General features: G+C 45.4%; 1 protein-coding gene across 1 annotated transcript in view; it reads left to right on the top strand.

Annotated features, from left to right (window-relative positions):
* The window catches only part of RNF145 (ring finger protein 145), a 36,896-nt gene that overhangs the window by 11,001 nt on the left and 4,272 nt on the right, over positions 1 to 21,623 (top strand). The window contains exons 3-10 of the mRNA XM_066590479.1: positions 8,120 to 8,228; positions 9,478 to 9,569; positions 12,197 to 12,432; positions 12,737 to 12,912; positions 18,397 to 18,537; positions 18,629 to 18,811; positions 18,889 to 19,036; positions 20,537 to 20,893. Of these exons, the coding sequence (XP_066446576.1) occupies positions 8,120 to 8,228; positions 9,478 to 9,569; positions 12,197 to 12,432; positions 12,737 to 12,912; positions 18,397 to 18,537; positions 18,629 to 18,811; positions 18,889 to 19,036; positions 20,537 to 20,893 (1,442 nt within the window). The remainder of the gene's footprint in view (positions 1 to 8,119; positions 8,229 to 9,477; positions 9,570 to 12,196; positions 12,433 to 12,736; positions 12,913 to 18,396; positions 18,538 to 18,628; positions 18,812 to 18,888; positions 19,037 to 20,536; positions 20,894 to 21,623) is intronic.

Here is a 21,623-nt window from a genome sequence, read left to right as displayed (position 1 = left end):
CTGGGTCCATGGCCAACAAAAACAGAAATTGTGATAGCATCCAAGCTCTGATTAGGCAACAATGGGGTGCATTCAGTCGGGATTTGGCTCAGAAGCTCCAGCATGCGAGGGTGAGTTGCAGACGCCTTGAAAAGGGGCAACGTTGTGTCTTTCCCTAAACTTGATGTGTTTGGTAAAATGCTTATAATTGTACTTTAATATACCATAGAAACATCTAAGGGGAGGCTCACATGAGCGTAATCTAATCGTGTATTACGTGTGCGATGTACTCATGCGTAGTATGCAGTAAATGGATCCAATGAAAGTACAATGATTTTCAGTGATCCATTCACACTTGCATATCTACATTGTGTATAATACGCACGTAAAGAACACTGCAGCGCGTTCTATTTCTCCATGTATTACGCACTATAGAGCTCATTGTTCTTTATGGGTGCGTAATAAAAGCTGTACATACGCAATATAAGGCCTCATGTCCACGGGCAAAAGATTATTTTAGATCTGCAGCGGATCACCCGCATGCGGATCCGCACCCCATTGAGATGCATTGACCACCCGCGGGTAGATAAATACCCGCAGATGGTCAATAAAAGTGATTAAAAAAAAAAATGGAGCATGAAAAATTCCGGACATGCTCCATTTTCGTGCGGGTCTCCTGCAGGCTTCTATTGAAGCCTATGGAAGCCGTCCGGATCCACGGGAGACCAAAATCAGAATATACTCACCTGCTCCAGATCTTCCCTACTTCGCGGCTTCATCTTCTCTCCGTCGCGGCCGGATCATTTTTCTTCGGGCCGGCGCATGCGCACAGCACGCAACCGCCGGGCCGAAGAAAGAAGATCCCACCGCGACAGAGAGAAGATGAAGCCGCGAAGCAGGGAAGATCCGGAGCGTGCGAGAGGTGAGTAATAATGCTATTTTCAGCGCTCATGTCCGCGGGCAGCAGGGACCCGCTGCGGATTCTACATGGAGAATCTGTAGTGGGCCTGATTTTCCCCGTGGACACGAGGCCTAATTGCGGCATTTATACTCTCCATCGTTTAAGGAACCGAGCGGGAGATAAAAAAAAACAGTAAGACCACGTATGACGGCGTGCGTGAGAAACGCTGCCATGTGCAGACCAAAATCACTTCCATTCGCAGCGAAATGCTGTCTCTCACCGCAGTAAAACACTGCGCTATACACACAGCGTTTTACGCATACGCTCATTCACACATGCGTTGGAACAGTGCCAGGCAGACCGCATTGACTATAATGAGGTCCACCCAGTTGTTGGTATTTGCAGCCACATCTGTGCCAGACTCTCTGGCCGGAGGTTCCGTCACGGATGTGAAACCGGCCTAAAACATCTAGAAGCACTGAAGCGGAGAACTTTGTGAAAACCAAAACTTTTGGCCAGGACGGTTGCAGAAAGTTATTTCTCCTGTGTCGTTTACTGACAAGTTTGTGCTACCCAGATATTTAAAGAGGTTCTTCAGCTGCGGTAGAACATCATAAGACACACCGCAGCTGCTGCAGAACATCACAACACATCTCAAAGAAGCAGAAGCAGGATGAAGTGAAATTGATTCTTCATTCACAAATGTTTGAAAACCTCATATAACACGCCCCAGCTGCTGCAGCACATCGTGCAGTCCTCCATCCAGCAATTAATAATTTTAAAAATCTTTTTCAACTTTCCCCTTTATCTGAAACACGGATGTCACAAAACCACTGGCGCCTTCCACGCTCTTTAGTGTGTTTACTGAAATGCTTGTTTCAATTTTCCACTCCTCAGCAGACGGCATTAAATGCCAAAAAGTTATTCTAAGCCGTCATGTGACTTGGAAACTCTTCTTCAGGAGTAAAGGAAGTATTTCTGTGCCTGAGTTTCAAGATGTCTTAACTCAGTCTCATCTTAAAGTGTTATCTCTATACGGGTATTACAGGACAGTAGACTTGTGTGAGTATTCATATGTGCGATTGGAGGTAGAAGTCAACGCCGCTTGCAACTGTCTGCAGAACAAAAGGTAGTCAGAAGGGTGGAAAGCCCGACAGGCTCCCATGCAGACATACCCTGACTGGTCACTGTAGTCGAGAACCCCATCTAGTAGCACATTGGGCGTCCTTCGGCCTTCAGAATCACAGAAATTTGTCATGGTGTAGATTCAACTAGATGTTACGATCATTCTGCAGGAATATTGGCCCATGTGGACAAGAAGCTGCTTGTAGTTGACGCAGGTTACATAATGGTAATGAAATGTTCTGACAGGAAGGGTTCATCGATTCATGCTGCTTGTGCCAAATTCTGATCGGTCAGCACTGTGCAACAGAAATCTGGATTCATCTGACCAGGTGATGATTTTCCACTGCTCATTAATACAATTTTTTACACTTTTTTTGCCCTCCGGAGTCTTGTCTATCTGTTTTTCTTAGTCAGCAATGGCGCTTGGACCGTGCTGATAAATGGTGAGTTGCGCATTCGAACATCTTAGTTGGGCAACTGGCATTGTATTCGGCTGCAATTTGCTTGATTCATGCGCCTCCTGTCCAGGATTTCTATGACCCCTGTCGTTGATGAGATGTTTCCGTCCGCAGGATCCCCTTCCCCTGGATGTCTTCCCACTATCGCACCATTCTCAGTTTACTCTCCACACCGCTGCCCACGCGTTTGGCAGTGAAATCCCGGCCCCGGCTAGTCTAGCACCGATGACCAGGCCTCGTCGCTCAGATCACTGGACTTTCACATCTAATGTGAACTCATGGAAAACTTGTCATTTGGTTTTTATGCTGCACTTTTTTTTCTCATTACTTTTGCATGCTTGTAGTTGTTTTAGTTTCAACAGATTTTATTAAAGTTCAGAGTTAAAACAGTAGTCATTCATGCTTTCTTATTTCCCCACGCAGGGGGCGGTGAGATTAATAGAAGGAATGACAAAGGTTTATTTTCAGACATTTTTGTACACTTCTTACATAACCTTTCTTTTAACGAGCTGAATTCTATCGTATCGCCTGTTTCTGGCCTTTTCGGTGAATTCTAGATATTCAGGCTTCAGCAATTACAAAATTATAAAGGAAACATAAAAACATGAAAGAACATGGAAAAGTAGGTCTTCACACTTTTTTTTTTTTTTTTTTCCCCATTCGCTACCGACTTTGGGTAATTCTTTTGCTTAGCTCTTTTAGGATTTGTGTGGATATCAGGGGGGGATTTAGGTTGAGAGCAAGTTATGTCTAAGGCCTGGGATGTCCATCATTTCAATCCAAGGTCTCCATAATTCACTGTATTTCGTTAGAGTGTCAGTTTGTATAGCATGTATTCTCTCATACAGGGCAATCTGGGAGATCCGGTTTTGGACTTCATTATATGAGAGGGTTGGCTGTTTCCACCTCGCTGCTATATGTATTCTAGTTGCCATGCATATGTGCTGGATCAATTTATGTGCTTGGTATTTTATTCCTGGCGGACGATCTCCTAGTAGGAATATTGTTGGAGATTTTGGGAGTGGACCAATAAATAGTCTTTGCAATAGTCTGTGTATCTGAGACCATAGTCTGGCTACCACCGGGCAACTCCACCATATGTGGGCTTGGGATCCTACTTCTGTACATCCCCTAAAGCAGAGTGGTGAAGTCAAGGGAAAAAATTTATTTATTCTTACTGGGACTAGGTGAGTGCGGTGTAAGATTTTAATGGACGTTTCCATTAAGGAGACTTGGTGGCTTCCTCTAGTGATAGTTTCACAACAATGTTGCCATCTTTCCACTGACATGTGGATTTGTAGTTCAGTTTCCCACTTTCGCATAAACGGAAGTTTGCTTTCTGTATCAGGCTCGTTTAACATTTTGTATAGTAAAGATAAAGTTCCTTTCCTCAAGGGGTTGTTTTTACATAATCTTTCTAGTGTTGTCATTTCAGGGATCACCCTAGGTAAGTCCAGTGAATGTAGGAAGTGGAATATTTGGTTGGCTCGGAAGTTTTCTGCTGTTGGGAGATTGTAGTTAGCTTGGAGTTGGCTTAGTGTTATTATCTGGGAGCCCAATAAAAAGTGGTTAAGATTTGTCAGTTCATTTGTCTTCCACCACTGAAAATGGATTAAGTCCATACTTGGTGGAAATCTTATGTTCGGTATAATAGGCATCATCCTAGAGGGTTTATTGGAGAGTTTATATTTAAATCGGGTACTTCTCCAGATTCTCATGGTGTGGAAAGTGAGGGGACTTTTGGCATGTAGGTTTGAGTTTAGGGTATTGTTAGACCATATTAGATTAGGAAAAGTTTGTGGGGATATTCTGGATGATTCTAGCCTTACCCATAATGGAGCTTTTTCTCCCCCCAGTGTTGTTAGCCCTTGGGCTGTTTGTGCCGCCACATAGTACTTCCAAAGGTTGGGGACAGAGAGACCTCCCCTGTTTTTATGCTTATACATAAGGGTGTTTTTGATTCTTGGTTTTTTTGAGGCCCAGATGAATTGGAAGATACGTTTCTGTAGATTTGCTATCGTCGGGCGGGGGATTGGGATAGGTAGTGTCCTGAATAAATATAGTATGCGGGGTAGTAGGTTCATTTTAATTGCGCTGATTCTTCCCACCCAAGATAGTAGGGGATCATCCCATTTGGTCAGGTCTGCCATAAGTTTTTGTATTAGGGGTGGATAGTTCCATTTGTATAAGGTGGTTAAGGATGTGGTTAAGTTGATACCCAGGTAGGGAATATAGTGGTGTTGGTGTTGGAAGCCAAAATTTAAATCTATTAATTTTGTTAGTGAGGACGGGGAGTTTAAATATATGATGTCGCATTTATCTGGATTGATTTTTAGTCCCGAGAGCACCGCCCACTTGTCCAATAATCCCATTAAATTGGGGAGGGAAATTAATGGCTGGGTCATTGTAAGTAAAAGGTCGTCCGCGAATAGGCTTAATTTGTACTCCACCCCCTCCACTGTCACTCCTCTTATATTGGGGTTTTGCCTAATGGCTATTGCGAGGGGTTCGACCGCCAGTGCAAATAAAGCAGGTGAGAGGGGACAGCCTTGCCGTGTACCTCTCCTGATTGGGATAGGGGTTTCTTTGCTTGTAGGTAGCTTTAATAAGGTGGAGGGAGTGGAGTACAATGCTGCCATCGAGCGCACGAAGGCTCCCTCGAAGCCCATACGCTGCAGGATAAAGAATAGATAGTCCCAGGCCAATGAATCAAAAGCCTTTTCTATGTCTAGGGCTAATAAGGTGACGGGGATTTTTGTGTCTTTTGAATGGTCAATTATATTTAGTACCTTTCTAATGTTGTCTGGGGCTTGTCTTGATGGGATGAAACCGACCTGGTCTTTATGTATGAGATTTGGGAGAAATTGGTTCAGTCGGGCAGCCAGGATAGATGTGAAGATTTTATAATCAATGTTCAACAACGAGATAGGCCTATAGCTTTTGGGGGAGAGAGGATCTTTTTTGGCCTTGGGTATAACTGTTAGATTAGAATTTAAAAATTCTTGGGGAGGGGTATCACCCTTCTGCAGTGATTGAAAAAGGCTTTGTAGTGGTCCTATTAGGGATTCTTTGTATTTTTTATAATAGATTGCCGTGTAGCCATCGGGGCCAGGGGCCTTCCCTAACTTTAGGTTGTCTATGGCTTCCCTTATCTCTTCTATCGTGATATCTCCGTTTAGGTGGTCTCGCTGATTTTGGGTTAAGGTAGGAAGTGGGAGGGATTCTATAAAGGAGGGTCCTGCAGCCTCGATGTTCCCTTTATGTTCCTTATACAGGGATGCGTAATATGTAGCAAATGCTTTGTATATCTTGTCTGGATTGGATGTGGTCGTGTTGTGAGGGGTGTATAGTTTGAATATTGAATTCGTCCTCTGTTTCTCTCTCAATTTTGTGGCCAGTAGTCTGTCTGGTTTGTTAGCGTATTTGTAATATTTATAACCTGTCCACTGGAGTGCTCGGTCAACTTTGTCTGATAGTAGGATGTTTAGTTTAATCTTAATGTCTCTAATTTCTTTAATCGTGGCCCTTGTGGGGTTCCTTTGATTATAGGTTTCTAGCAGGAACAATCGCCTTTCTAGAGCTAAGTAAGATTGTGATTTTTCTTTTTTTCTCTGCGATGCTAATCGGATTAATTGTCCTCTAATGCTTGCCTTATGAGCGAGCCATATCCAGTGGGGGTGTGATTCTTGGGTAGAATTCAGACTGAAGAAATCTGTAATTTGTTTTTGGATTTGGTTTGAGATATTAGGATCTCTGATAAGGGCTTCGTTTAGTCTCCATTTATAGATGGGTTTGGGGGTCTCGTCGCTGTGTGTCACTGCTAATACCAAGTCATGATCTGACCATGAGCATGGATAGTGCCTTGATGTTACCAGTGTGGGTAAGAGGGATGTGGACATTAGGATGTAATCCAGTCTCGAATATGTCTGATTGGCTGAGGAGAAGAAGGTGTATCCTCTCCTGTTGCCGTGTATTTCTCTCCAGCTGTCCGCTAGCATCAGTAGTGCTAGTTTGTTTCCCCAATCCTTCCTTTGTTGGATCGAGAATCTGTCTGGGTTGTTGTTTGATCTGTCTAGGGTTGCTGAGAAAGGGAAGTTGAAGTCGCCTGCCCATATGATTTTATGTTGCGTATATTTGAGAAGCTTCCGAGAGACCACCTGTAGGGTTGGGATTGGATTTTCTGAGGGCGCATAGATATTAACTATGACCGTCTGTTGTGTGTGTATTTTTCCTACCAAGATACAAAATCTTCCTTCCTGGTCTATATCTGTCTCATCCATTTGGAACGGAAAAGAATTGTGTAGTAGGGTGAGGACTCCTCTGTGTTTTTTTGGTGCCGTTGCTGTGAAATGTCTGGAATAGTGTTGGTGGAAGTATTTAGGGACCGAGGTATGGGAGAAGTGGGTTTCCTGTATACAGATCACATCGGGTTTGTGTTTCAAGTATGACAGAAAAGCCATCCTTCTTTTGTTAGGGGAGTTGAATCCCCGTACATTATGGGAGACTATACATACCATTTGTAGTCTTGGGTGGTTGCTCTACTTCTCTTTTCCCCCTAATCCTTAATTTGGTGCGGTTAGTTTTTCTACGGTTTTCTTTATAGAATGGAAGACCTAGATTTCCAAAAACAAGAACAAAACAAACAAACATGCAAATCTTTGATGTCTCCCCTTGAGGAGGCATCACGAAAAGAACAACTTTTAAGTCGTTACAGGTCCTAGGACCAGATTCTTCAAGATTGAAGACGGCCCTCCTTAAGGGAGAGTCGCTTATCTTTGAGTGATCAGGGAAATTATCCATCCTTCCTGGACTCGCATCTCTAATCTTGTTGCTTTCTTAACTTTATAACCCACAACATAGTAGTAAACAGACCTCCTGTTTGGGCCTTTGTTGTTATCTTAACTTTCATTGTCAGTCTGGCCTCATAAACCTATTGCCAGCCAGGCAATGAAATCTTCTCTGTCTTCCATAGCCCTCCCTCCCCCACCTCCGTACAAAAAACTCCGTTAATTAGGTGAGGATAGGATTATTGCCTGAATAGCAAAAAACTAAAACATCAACATAGACTGCATTTCCTATCATTTCCTTCTCTTTCTTTTCTTTCCCCTCTCTCTTCATGAGGGATTGGGCAGTCCCGTGTCACGATCTTGGGGTGTAGGTCTTGGCAGTCCTCTCAGAGGGCGTGGCCTGCTCCAGGTCCTTCCTGGGCGAGGACGGGAGGGGCCGATTTTCCTCTGATCTGTCCACCGGTATTTGAGCCCTCTCTAGGGCCCCCAGTGCCTCTTCCATAGATTTAGCTGTATAGTTCCTGCTTGTAGTTGTTTTGGCACGTACATTAATGCAGGGGCTATGGTGCGGGACGCCCCCAGAGAAGGTAAATCTGTCACTTGGGCATAACGAGCTCCTGTCCTACATCGTGTAGATTTAAGAAGACTTCAACATTCCTTCAAATAGAAACCGCATTGAAATGACGTAAGTTCTACAATCTTCACAGCGCAGACTTTGCAGTTATTTTGGTCGCTGACCCGTGTTTTAGGTCGTCGGCATCTTTTAAGCCTCCGTTTTCCGGTCTGCTGACAAGACACATATTGATCATTTATGAGTTTTCTGGTCACATTGCTCTTACGGATTTCTTTTTTTTCCCCCCTCCCTGCAGGTTACATCCTGAGTGTTGTACTTCTGACTTTACCTCGCCAACACCTCGCTAAACTGTACCTCTACGTTGTAACTGCGTTACTGCTCTATACGGGACACCAGATTTCCAGGTGAGGACCCAATGCCATGGCAGGCTGCACTGCTGGATTATGGGGAAAGGAAAAAAGGTTGGATTTGTAAAGTGTCTCCTGCACATAACATCTGGAAATGGCGCTTTTTCCCCCTTACTATGGCTATGTGCAGACGGGCGGGAATCTCACGCAAATTTTGTGCGTTGCAAAATGCATTCTTTTGAATGGGGTTGTACATATGAGCAATTTTTTTTTTCCCCCCTTCACAGCAATGCTGCGAGATAAAAAAATTGCTGCATGTCCTATTTTTTTCCATGTTGCAATGCCCATTGTTTTCAATGGGACAATCAAACACATGGCATGCTATGTGAGGTGCACGGGAGTGTGATGTTTCCCATTGAAATCATTGGGAAACACTTATCGATCCGAGGATCGCAACGTCACAGAAGTGATGCATGAAAAATGCCTCGCATCCGCGAGTGAAACTCATATTGACAAGCACAATATCGGGCCGGTTCTCGGCCCAATATCGCGCTCGCCCATGCGTATGTCGCCTAACACTAAAGTTAATTTCACAAAGGCGAACGTGATACGGGGCCGTGAATCCAGCCCCCATATCGTGCTTCTCACATTGAGAAATCCCCGTGGATGCGAGGCGGTTTCATGTGCAAACTGCCTGACATTACTTAGGAATGCGAGGATCCCTCGCTGTGGTTGTCAGAGCCGCAGCAGTGGATGGCAGAGCTTCTCCCATTGCTTTCTATTGGGCCGGTGATGCTGCTGCTGGACCCATTGAAAACAATGGGCGGTGAGATGCGAGATCACACACGAGATAGAACATTTGTTTCCCGCATAGCATTGCGGTGCCATGCAGGAACACTTTGCTCATGTGTATGACCCCAATCAAATGGGCTCCATAGTTGTGTGTCTTGCAATACACAAATCTCGTACACTTTTATTGCCCGTGTGAAGCCCGCCCGAGGGTGCATTTCCAATGTGGTCTATTTTCTGCAGCAAAATCTACGTCAAAATCTGCACCGTTGAAGGCAGCTTTTGATGTGGATCCACAGCAGCACCGGGATATGCTGCCCAATGTAAGGTCCGCCATCCCGTTACCCTGATTAATAAAGGCACACAGCGGGATCTCAGTTGGGATGGGGGTGCTCTTCCCGCTTTCCCCCAACTTCCTGTGACCGCTTGTTTATGTAGATGCACCGAAGCCCATCAGTCTGTGACCCTTTTTATACACCTTGTTGGACACGATGACCATTTTCATTTTGTGTTTTAGGGACTATGTTCGCAGTGAGATAGAGTCTGGCTATGAGGGTCCGATGCATCTAGAGCCCCTGTCTATGAACAGGTTCATCACGGCGCTAGTAGGTGAGTGACGTCCAGTACGTATAATGCAACCAGTTGAGAAACGAAAGCTGTGATTGGTTGCTATGGGCAGCCAAGACCTACTTTCTTTTAGATAGTTTCATAAATCTGTATATTTGATGGCGATGTGAAGAAGTTTATCCCACAGTCTCTTAATTCTGCAGCTTGTTGCCCAAACGGCACACCCTCAACATCTTGCTGAACATGTACAGTTAGATGCAAATCGGTATTAAGGCTCCTTCACGTGAACCTATTCACGCAGTGTATTACGCCGAGTATAGAAGCCATTCATGAAATGGTCGCATGAAAAGAAACCTAATGCCGCATGTCCTATCTTGGCGTGTACATTCATAGAAGTGAATGGGTATGCAGAAGACCTGTGTCTTTGCCGCATATTTACACAGGAAATCAATGAAATTTCATGTTTGTGAGGAGTGTTGAAAACAACAAAAAAAAAAACCCTATAAGCACGGACCGCAATACACCCGTGTGAGCGTCCCCTTACAGCGACGATGCACCCGATGTGCCTATGATCGCTGTATAAGCGATAAGGCATGGCAGAGCAGTAGCCCTGCCATGCCTTATCACAGCGATCATAAGCACAGTGCTGCAAGTCCCTCAGAGGGACTCAAATAGTGTAAAAATAAATAAATAAATAAATAAATTTAAAAAAAGTAAACACCCTTTTTTATGCTTTTTCTAATATTAGCATAAAAAAAGGTTAAAAAAAATTAAAACCCCACATATTGGGTATTGACGCGTCCGTAACGACGTGTACAAAAAGTTGAACATGCTTTTTATTTTGTACGACAAAAAGCGTTAAAAAAAAACGCTAAAAAGCAGAGGCAAAATGCTAATTTTTAGCATTTTGCCTCACAAAAAATGCAATAAAAGTGATCAAAAAAGCCGTACATTCCCCAAAATGGTACCAATAAAAACTACAGCTCGTCTCGCAAAAACTAAGCCCTTAAAGAGCTCCGTACATAGAAAAATAAAAAAGTTACAGGACTTTGAATGCAGCTATACAGAAAAAAAAAAGATTTCCCCCAAAAAAAGGGTTTTTATTGCAAAAACGTGTAAAAACCTAAAAAAAATATAAAAATTTTGGTGTTGTAACCGTACCGACCCGCAGAAAAAATTTAGTGTGTCATTTATGCTGCATGACTAACGCTGTAAAAAATAAAAAAAACGGCCGCGGCAATGGAAAAATAACAAAGTTATGGCTTTTGAAAAATGGAGATGGAAAAATACCAAAAAATTGCTTGGTCCCCAACGCCAAAATAGGCCATGTCATTAAGGGGTTAAAGAGGTTCTCACAACATGAACCCCTGTCCGTATTCCCTGTTAAGGCTTCTACTATAAAGCTGTATTAAGATTTAAGAAACTAATCCGCACAGCGTTTACATCTGGAAACAACTTTGTGTTAGAAGTTGGAAATTAAATTTTTTTACTTTAAATGTTCCTGAAGTCGGTGACCTGGTCTATGCCGGCTCTAGCAGTGCTAAGATTCTAAGGCCCCATGTCCACGGGGAAAATCAGGCCCGCTCCGAATTCTCCATGGAGAATCTGGAGCGGGTCCCTCCTGCCCCGCGGACATGAGCGCTGAAAATGAGAATAAATCAGAATAAACTCACCTCTCGCACGCTCCGCATCTTCTTTTCGCCGCGGCGTCATCTTCTCTGCGTCGCGGCTGGATCTTCTTTTTTCAGCCCGGCGGATGCGCCGCCCTGAAGAAAAAAGATCCGGCCGCTACGGAGAGAAGATGGCGCCGTGGTGAAGGGAAGAACCGGAGCGGGTGAGTAAAATCCGATTTTTGTCTCCCGCGGATCCGGCCGGCTTCCATAGGCTTCAATAGAAGCCCGCGGGAGACCCGCACGAAAATGGAGCATGGTCCAGATTTTTTCATGCTCCATTTTTTTTTTTTTAATTCCCTTTTATTGACCATCCGCGGGTATTTATCTACACGCGGGTGGTCAATGCATCCCTATGGGATGCGGATCCGCGGGCAGGAGAAGAGTTAAAATCCGCTGCGGATTTTAATTCTTCTTTTGCCCGTGGACATGAGCCCTTAGGAGTAAACCTCTCGCCATTCCGTTTTTTTTAATCCGTAATAGAAGATGTAGGTTATAGACAGAGCATTGTATTAAAGAGGTTGCGGCAATAGTACATGCCCTGTTCATATGGCCTATTAGGGCATGGGAACGTCAGTCTGATGAGCTGTTTGCCCTGAGCCCTGCATTTAGGGAGGGGGTTGTGCACCTCCAGCATAACTTTTTTTTTTTTTTTAGTGCAATTTATTTAATATATAGTCTGTGGTCATAAACCCATAGACTAGTCACCTACGTAGTGACGGCCAGGAAATGCCCCCCATTATTAACTTCTCCTGCTATTATAGGGTTCTCGGGCATAAGAAGCTTATACGTGTGGCTGATATACACTGCACTTCTATACGCTTTGTACTTTTAGTGCTGCTTCTTATGCTTCGCTGTCTGCAGACTTACTGTAGAATTTAGAAGTTTTGTTTTCTCGGCCCTTGTGACTTTTTTTGGGAATTCATATTGCTTTACCCCACTCGTTGTTGTACGATTGAGCACTAATCTGATGGTGGTTGTGACATGATTGCGTTGCAGGCCAGCTGGTCGTCTGCACCCTGTGCTCTTGTGTGATGAAGACCAAACAGATCTGGCTATTCTCGGCTCACATGCTCCCCCTGCTGGCTCGTCTCTGCCTGGTCCCAATTGAGACCATTGTCGTCATTAACAAGTTTGCCATGATTTTCACTGGACTTGAAGTGCTGTACTTTCTGGCATCCAACCTGCTCGTGCCCTTTAATCTTGCCAAGACTGCATACAGGGAGCTTGTTCAGGTAAATCATCGTCTTGTAGGACGTCCGCTGTTAACCTTTTACCTTGTGGAACTTGCATAAGAGGAAGGTTGGAGATCAGACATTGATGTCATGTTTATTTGATATGACCTCAGTGTTTATGGTGCGACAACCTCTGTAAGCTCCACTTACTATCTCTGTGGTCTGCAATCTGATTCTTTCTAGCTGCTGTGAAACTACAACTCCCAGCACACCCCTCAGGCTGAGCGTTGTGGTTTTGCAGCAGGGTGCAGACTACTTGCGCTTGACAATATGAATGATTATGTTCCCTATTGTGATCTTGCAGGTGGTAGAAGTCTACGGCCTCCTCGCTCTGGGAATGTCTCTATGGAATCAGCTGGTGGTCCCGGTCCTGTTCATGGTCTTCTGGCTCGTCCTGTTTGCACTTCAAATCTACACGTACTTCAGTACACGTGACCAACCAACCTCCCGCGAGAGACTGCTGTTCCTCTTTCTTACAAGGTATGCTTAGAGTATTAAGGCATAAATGGAATATTCAGCCACTATACATTTAAAGGGGTTGTCCTGTTATAAACTATTGATAACCCATCAATGGTGGGCCATTACAGATTGTTGAAGGTTAATCGACCTGGGTGCCTCCCATTTAGCTAGTAGCTGAGCAGGTTCTCTTGCACTGAGCTGATTTCCACAGGAAGCAGACAACTCCGTTCTTACTGCAGTGGCCAGGCATGGTATTACAAGCGACGTCCCCATTGAAGTGAATGACCTGGAATACCAAGCCTGGCCATAAGAAATCTGCTTTCTGCACTGGCCAAGAAAACTGCAGAGGTGTTGGTGACTGACCTGTGTCGGTCTACTGTTGATGGCCTAATCTGAGGATAAGCCATTAGTAGTGTACAACTGGACATCCCCTTTTAAAGGGTATTACTACGGCTGGGATCCCCACCTATCAGAGATATCGCCCCTGGCGCATCCTGAAGGTTTGATGTTGGTGGCCACTCCATTCACTTCACAAGAATTTTTGCTGAGTTCAAGTACTTGGCTATCTTTGACTGAAGTGAATAGAGCAGTGTTATACATTCGTGGCTATGACAGCCATATCTGGCATCAGGGGCAAAACGTAAATGCAACAATCCCTTTTCAAAAACCGATAGCATATTGTGTATAGTACTGCATCCCTCCCAAGTTTTTAACTACCGGGGTGCCTTTGAAGCGGGCACAGAGCTGCATCCCCTCAGTGGAGGTCCAGCAGTGACCATAAAGTGATGGCACGTAGCAGTTTATAGGATGGGAATACCCCTTCAATACATAGGAGAAGCTGTGACTCCACATTATAGGAGTGAAGCTGGGATCTTTCTGCCAATACAGTCCCATTTACACATAATGATCACTCAAATAAAAGTGCGTGATAATCGTTACATCTGAAGGCGAGCCGTTGTGCACTTTCCATTTGCCTTTCGTTCGTCACTCAGTTTCAGCCTGCATAAAAATAATGGCTGGTCCGCTCACTTCTCACTGCGTTTAAAGGCTCCCCGCACAATGTTCCACATGCAGCAAGAAGTGAGCGAGCCAGCGATTAATCTTTATGCTGGTTAAAAGTAAACTAATAGTAAACGATGGTTTTGCATTTAGATGGAATGATTATTGCGCATTTTCATTCATTTAAACGAATTTTGCTTGATAATCGTTCCCTATAAATGGGCCTTTAATTAAATCCAGACCGATACGTAATGTATTGCTGCTCTTTGTACTAGTATGCAGTCAAACCGAACATGGTACGACGACAGGTCAAAGGTCGTTCTCGTGTCGCTGTGCCTATTCATCACCAATTAACCAGGTTTATAGCTATATTGGTTGTCGAGGTGTGGCTAATGCAAAGCAGATCTAACCTTCTCGCCCCGTCAGTCACGGACCTCAGATTCAGGGCTGGAATGCCGTGTAGTCAGAGAGTTGGACGTTTATGGAGTTGGAAAGCTTCTCGCATTCCAGAGCTGTTCTGCAGATGATCCGACACCGCAGATTTTATGTACTAAGAGGGAACGGAGTTCATGCAGCCATTTCATATTATTCACTGTGTGCATGGGGGATCATCAGCTGGCAGCAAGGATTCTCTACGCTGGACAAACCGATCACATGGACTCTTGTTCGTTCCATGTAGTTCAAATAGGGTAGACAAGCGCCAATCTATGATCAGTCTATGGGAGCATTTCGCTTATATAGATGGTGCTGAAATAGACTCCTTGATTCTGCGGTCTCCTAACTCTCATGGGAGCTGAGAATTGTCACCACATCTGATCGTCAGACAGCCTGTAGCTCTTCACTGCCACCTAGTGGTAGTGGCTGCAAATGTTTAACTATGGCTCAATTTAAAACCCCAGCCGTTTAGTACGAGATCTGTTTGTTCAGTAGGAGGATATTGCAGCTTTGGACGAGCAGAGCTTGTTCTATCGGGCCCGCCAACGTGCTTTTAAAGCTAAAATGCTTGGCTTATTTGTAGCCTTAGGCCCAATGTCTATGGTTGGTTTGAATTGCGGACGATCTGCAGTTCAAGCCACCCATAGGGAAGCGCGGGGCGTCCGCACTTCAATTAAGGAGGAGGGAGAAGGAGAAGGCAGGCACCTTGGGCTTGTGTTTTTTTTTTTTTTTTTCACGTGGATTATCTGCAGTGCATCCTCGGACATCCGTGCGGGAAAAAAACGCGTCCGTGATCGTCGGCAAGCATTTACAAATTTCCGCACTGACACGTAGGTCTTCCGCTGTGGCAATCCGCGCATGACTCGGACATGAGGTCTTACAGAACCGGAGCTACGGCCGTTTGCAATGGAGTCGGGAATTTTCAGCAATATAAAAGCTCTGTAATTCTCCTTTATAGCCTCAGTGTCACAGGGGAGGGGGTGACGAGGATATAATGGGGTTTTATCCAGAAAAGGAGTGAAATGATGAAGACTTGCTCATCTAATGTACACTGCTTATCCCACACTGATGCTGCAACCAAAATGTAAAATCTATTTTACACTTGCGCAAGGCTGCAGAGTACAGAAAAATGGGAAAGAACGACAGCCCCCCCCATCACACACACACACACACACACACACACACACACACACACACACACTTCCCTACTCTATCTCATAGCGGCCTTTTGTGTATTGTGTATGTACAGCATTGAATACGCATCCAATGTGAAGCAATAGGGTTGTACGCGCGGAATATGCGGTGAAATGGAACATGCTGCGTTCTTTTTCACGCACGTATTACACGCTAACGGAAATGAATCAATGAAAATCCACGTGACTCCATTCACCACATAATATGCAGAGAAATTGCGCTCGTGGGAACGAGCGATTACTGTGCTGTCACGGAGGTATAATGCGCTCGTCTGAAGTCCTATTAGTAACTTTGTATAATAAAATTTTCTAAATTTGGCAACTAAATAAATATTTTATTTTGCTCTTAAATGTCTCTTTGGCACCGCAGGTATTTCTTTCTCTTAGGCCTCATGTCCACGGGCAAAAGAAGAATTAAAATCCGCAGCGGATAGGGATGCATTGACCACCCGCGGGTAGATAAATACCCGTGGATGGTCAATAAAAGTGATTTAAAAAAAAAATGGAGCATGAAAAAATCTGGTCCATGCTCTATTTCGTGCGAGACCAAAATCAGAATATACTCACCTGCTCCGGATCTTCCCCCCTTCGCGGCGTCATCTTCTCTCCGTCGCGGCCGGATCTTTTTTCTTCGGGCCGGCGCATGCGCGTGGCACGCAACCAACGAGCCATGCACATCCGCCGGGCCGAAGAAAGAAGATCCGGCCACGACGGAGAGAAGATGACGCCGCAGTGAAGGGAAGATCTGCAGCGGGTGAGAGGTAAGTTTATTCTTATTTTAAGCGCACATGTCCGCGGGGCAGGAGGGACCCGCTACGGATTCTCCATGGAGAATCCATAGCGGGCCTGATTTTCCCCGTGGACATGAGGCATAATAGTCTGCTGGCTTTTGCAAAATTGTGGCGAACTTTTGTTGCAAAAAAAAACAAATTAAAAAAAAAATAAAATTTGTGGCATTCGCCAGAGAAAAGTGTTTTGCCCAAAGGGGGTGAATGTGTGCTCCTGTAATACAGACAGACGTCCGGCCTGACTGCTGGTCTACTGACCTGATCCCAGAGCATTCTAGAGATGTAGGAACACCCCATGTACTGGGTGGCCATGATACACCCTCACACGGTGTCCTGTTGTTCGATTCTTCTTTTACACCTTCTAGGGGTTTGAGCTTTTTTAGTAAATGTGTTCGCTGTGTAATGGAGCGTTCTACAACTTTGTAATGTTTTTTATTTTAGGATTTTTCAGATTATGTGTTTTTTGTTTTTATTGTCAGTGAATGGGGCGGTCCCACAGGCCGGGGCTGGGTTTACATGGTAAAATTGTCGGCTAAACGACCGCACGAGCGCCGATGTCCCCACTCAGGCAGAAATCACCGCTGGCTTCTTACCCAGTCCTTCCCGTTCTATGTGATGCGGGGAGTGTTATCGCGCAGCGATGTGATCCAGCGATGGTTTTTATGCCGGTTGAAAGTGAGGGATTACCAGAAAGTTATGGAGAATAATGTTTTTGCATTTATACGTAACGATTATCGCGCATTTTCATTCGTTTTAATGTGTAATTGTCCCGTGTAAATGGCCTTTAACCCCTTCACGCCACAGGACGTAAGGTTACAACATTGCAGCAGGGTACTTAACGCAGAAAGACAAAACCTAATGTGATATGGATAGTGTGAGATCGGAAGAGATCCCGCACTATCTGGCAGCGGGACCTGGCTGTTACCAATAGCCAGCCTCCGTCTGCAACAGCAGGGGTGCATAAGGACAGTGGACCCCGCTGCTAACCCCTTTCATGCTGCGATCTATGTAAAGGGTTCACAGAGGGAGCGTGCCCCCTATGTGACGTCATCAGACCCCCGCGGTGTAATCGCGGAGGGCCGACAGGACGTTGGCTACAAGTGTCCTGCTTTGCCGTTGCCTATAATTGCCATTACAAGCGATAAGGTATCGCAGTACATAAGTCCTGCAATGTCTTATCATAGCTGCTATGGATCAACTGCCCTTCAGGGACACAAACAGTGTAAAAAAAAAAAAAAAGAAATAGTGTTTAAAATATAAATAAAGCCCCCCTTCCCCCCCCTTTTGCTAATTGCCCCTATTTGTATGGAAAAAAAGTAAGAACCCCCCCCCCCCCACACACATATTTGGTATCATCGTGTCCGTAACAAACTGTACTATGATTAAAGCACACTAATTATCCTGCACAGCAAAAAGTAAAAAAAAAAAATACAGGCAAAATGTTGTTTTTTTTTAAATTCATTTTGCCTCCCCAAAAGTACAATAAACACGATCGGAGAAGCTGTATGTACCCCAAAATGGTACAAATAAAAAACTACTGCTCATGGCGCAAGAAACATGCGACTTTGAATACAACCATGCAAAAATAATTATACATTTTTTAAAAAGGGGGTTTTATTGCGCAAATGTGGGAAAAACCTAAAAAAAAAAATTATAATTTTTGGTATCCATGTAATCCTACCGAACCGCAGAAAAAAAAATCTGTCACTTATGCTGTATGATGGACGCTGTAGTGGAAAAAAAATTAAACAATGGCAGAATTGATGCGCTTTCTCTCAATGCTCTCACAAGTTTTACAATACATTAGACTGTAGGCGACCCACCGCACAAATATCCACAGTCCTGATGACTTGCTGCAGTGTATCGGTGCAGGACTGTCTGCAGTAGACTGGATACATTCGTAGCACTCCCTGCTGCGGCACCTCTTTTCTACTTCGGTTTTCAGCTTCTGCATGTAAATGTTGCATTTCACTGACTTGAGATCTTAAATGGTGAGAAGCTGAAAAGTTTTTAGTAGAAAGTTGCACAAAGGTAAAAACAGACTGGAACCTCTTCTTCACGTCAGCCTTCCTTTTGTTTTGCTCTGACAGTGTCGCCGAGTGCTGCAGCACGCCTTACTCGCTCCTCGGTCTGGTCTTCACCGTCTCCTTCGTGGCTCTTGGCGTGCTGACCCTCTGCAAGTTTTATCTTCAAGGGTATCGTGCGTTTATGAATGACCCTGTGATGAACAGGTGAGCTTCTCCTACAGCGTGTCCATAAGAAATGTATCGAGGTAATCGCTGCGAATGTCTTCATGGCGGTTTATGGCTTCTTTCTTTCCAGGGGAATGACTGAAGGAGTGACTCTGCTGATCCTGGCTGTACAGACAGGGCTGATTGAGCTACAAGTGGTCCATCGTGCCTTCCTCCTGAGCATCATCCTGTTCATAGTGGTGGCCTCCATCCTGCAGTCTATGCTGGAGATCGCTGATCCCATTGTTCTGGCTCTGGGAGCTTCTCGAGACAAGTAGGTGGTGGTAACATCTGCTAATGCCCGGCGGGTCCCAACGGGGAGTCACACATTGTGTATTTCTTGTCCTGCAGGAGTCTGTGGAAGCATTTCCGAGCGGTCAGCCTCTGCTTGTTTCTGCTGGTTTTCCCTTCCTACATGGCATACATGATCTGTCAGTTCTTCCACATGGATTTCTGGCTCCTGATTATCATATCCAGTAGTATCCTCACTTCCCTGCAGGTAATGGCATCGAAGGACTCTGCTGCAGCATGCCGGCTCTACGGAATGACCTTGCATCAATGCAGCTTTATATGTTTGTGGCTTCTGTAGCTACCATTTACTATTTTTTGAGGGTTACAGACAAGAAAGCCCCCCCCCAATATTTCACCATTTTTATGTCCCCGCTGGAGACTGCAGTCTGTGATCAAACGGATAATACACTTCTGTACTGCAGTTAAACTCTTCTTTCACAGTACCAGCCGTGGCAACCCATCGGTCGTCCATGATTGATTGGTGGAGGGCTGAAGATACCACAGAGGGGGCTTCCTCACAGTAATCTGTACATGCTGCGGTCAACATTGATTGTGGCTTGTAAGGAATTGAAGTTATGCCCAGGCTACTGCAATGGGACCTGGCTTACAGCTGGCTTCAGCTTTATCTTCTGAGCCTGTGCTACCCATGAGCTGTACATGGATGTCATTTTGCGTTAACTATTTGCCTACCATGACATACATGTACAGCATGAAGGAAGGGGGGGGGGGGGGGTTGTTAACGCGTTTCTGTGTGCAAGCTAGTGTCCTCACTGCTGAAGGACTGCTTCTATACAGATAGTCCCCTACTTGCGAACATTCGACTTACGAATTTCGCAAGATACGAACTATCTGTCCTGCACAGTATGATGTAATGCTCTGGCACAGTATGATGTAATGCTCTGGCACAGTATGATGTAATGCTCTGGCACAGTATGATGTCATGCTCTGGCACAGTATGATGTCATGCTATGGCATTACATCATACTGTGCAGGGACCGGATAAGCTTCTATCAAGCCTGATAGAAGCCTGTCCGGTCAGATCGCGGTTGCTAGGCAGCCGGGGGCCTTCTGAAAGGCCCTAGGGCTGTCTATGCAGAGCGCCTATCAAGCCGTGCGCTTGATGGGCACTCTGCATAGGCAGCCCTGGGGCCTTTCAGGAGGTCCCCGGCTGCCTAGCAACCGCACAGCGTCCCGCGATCTCATTGTGGGACGCTGTACGGGCCCCCTGAACGTCGGGTGCCGGCTGTTTCTTACAGCGGGCACCCGGCGGCAGCAGTTCCGACGAGCCGCGCCACTCGTCAGAACTGTTAACACTTTAAATACCGCTGTCAGAGCAGTATTTAAAGTGTTAACAGTCCTGACAAGCAGCGCGGCTCGTCGGAACTGCTGCCGCCGGGTGCCCGCTGTAAGAACAGCCAGCACCCGATGTTGTATGGAGCGGGATCCACCCGCAATCCCCTCCATACAACCATTTGTTCGACTTGCGAACAGATTCCTGTAATATCAAACATAGAAAAAAGGAACCTACTCGAGACTCTGCTGTATTGCTCAGGAGCAGCTTTTACTTGCGTCATCGGAGTTTCTTGGAGAATTGCATTGTAGGAATATTTTGCGCGGAGTTCTTCAGACATGTCACAAGAGCGCAGTAACACAAGACAAAGTTCAGCCGAAGTCTTGAGTATATTAACCCTTCACTCTCCCCTCTCAGGTACTGGGCACCCTCTTCGTCTACGTTCTGTTTATGATTGAGGAGTTTCGCAAGGAGCCGGTTGAAAATATGGATGACGTCATTTATTATGTGAATGGCACTTATCGCCTGCTGGAATTCCTGGTGGCTCTGTGCGTGGTAGCATACGGGGTCTCTGAGACTGTTTTTGGAGAGTGGACCGTAATGGGATCCATGATCATCTTCATCCACTCTTACTATAATGTCTGGCTGCGGGCACAGCTCGGATGGAAGAGCTTTCTTTTGCGCAGGGATGCAGTAAATAAAATCAAGTCTTTACCCATTGCTACCAATGAACAGCTGGAGCAACACAACGACATCTGTTCTATATGCTACCAGGTGGGTGTCTGACTATAGTCTGCCTATAGACTACCATATTCTGTTATTATAAAGTAGTCGATTTTGTACCACCACTGGTTTCCAGAAGAAAAGGTCTCTGTAGTATACCCAAAACCCTTAGGGCGCCTTCACACTGCCAGATTTGTGCGTAGCGAGCCAAAAAAATCTTGCATCAACAGGAACCCCATTGTTTTGAATGGGTTCATACACATTCGTAATGTTTTCCTGCATGGGACTGCCATGTCCTATCTAAGGCCTCATGTCCACAGGCAAAATAGGATTTAAAATCCGCAGCGAATCACCCGCATGCGGATCCGCATCCCATAGGGATGCATTGACCACCCTCGGGGTAGATAAATACCCGCGGATGGTCAATAAAAGGGAATTAAAAAAAAAAAAAGGAGCATGAAAAAATCTGGACTATGCTCCATTTTCGTGCGGGTCTCCCGCGGGGACGGCTCCCGCAGTCTTCTATTGAAGCCTATGGAAGCCGTCCGGATCCGCGGGAGACCTAAAATAAGAATTAACTTGCCTGCAGCGGACCGGGCAGGTCTTCTCTTCTTTACGGCCGGATCTTCTTTCTTCGGCCGGGCGGATGTCCACGGGACAGGAGGGACCCACTACGGATTCTCCATGTAGAATCCGTAGCGGGCCTGATTTTCCCCGTGGACATGAGTCCTAAGTGCGAGATCTCGCAGCGCAGCCCCCTTGTCTTCCACGACGGCCCCGT

The sequence above is a fragment of the Eleutherodactylus coqui genome, chromosome 2 (assembly GCF_035609145.1).
Source record: "Eleutherodactylus coqui strain aEleCoq1 chromosome 2, aEleCoq1.hap1, whole genome shotgun sequence".
NCBI lineage: Eukaryota > Metazoa > Chordata > Amphibia > Anura > Eleutherodactylidae > Eleutherodactylus > Eleutherodactylus coqui.
Note: the sequence above shows the minus strand (reverse complement) of the source record. Positions and strands in the feature narration are given on the sequence as shown.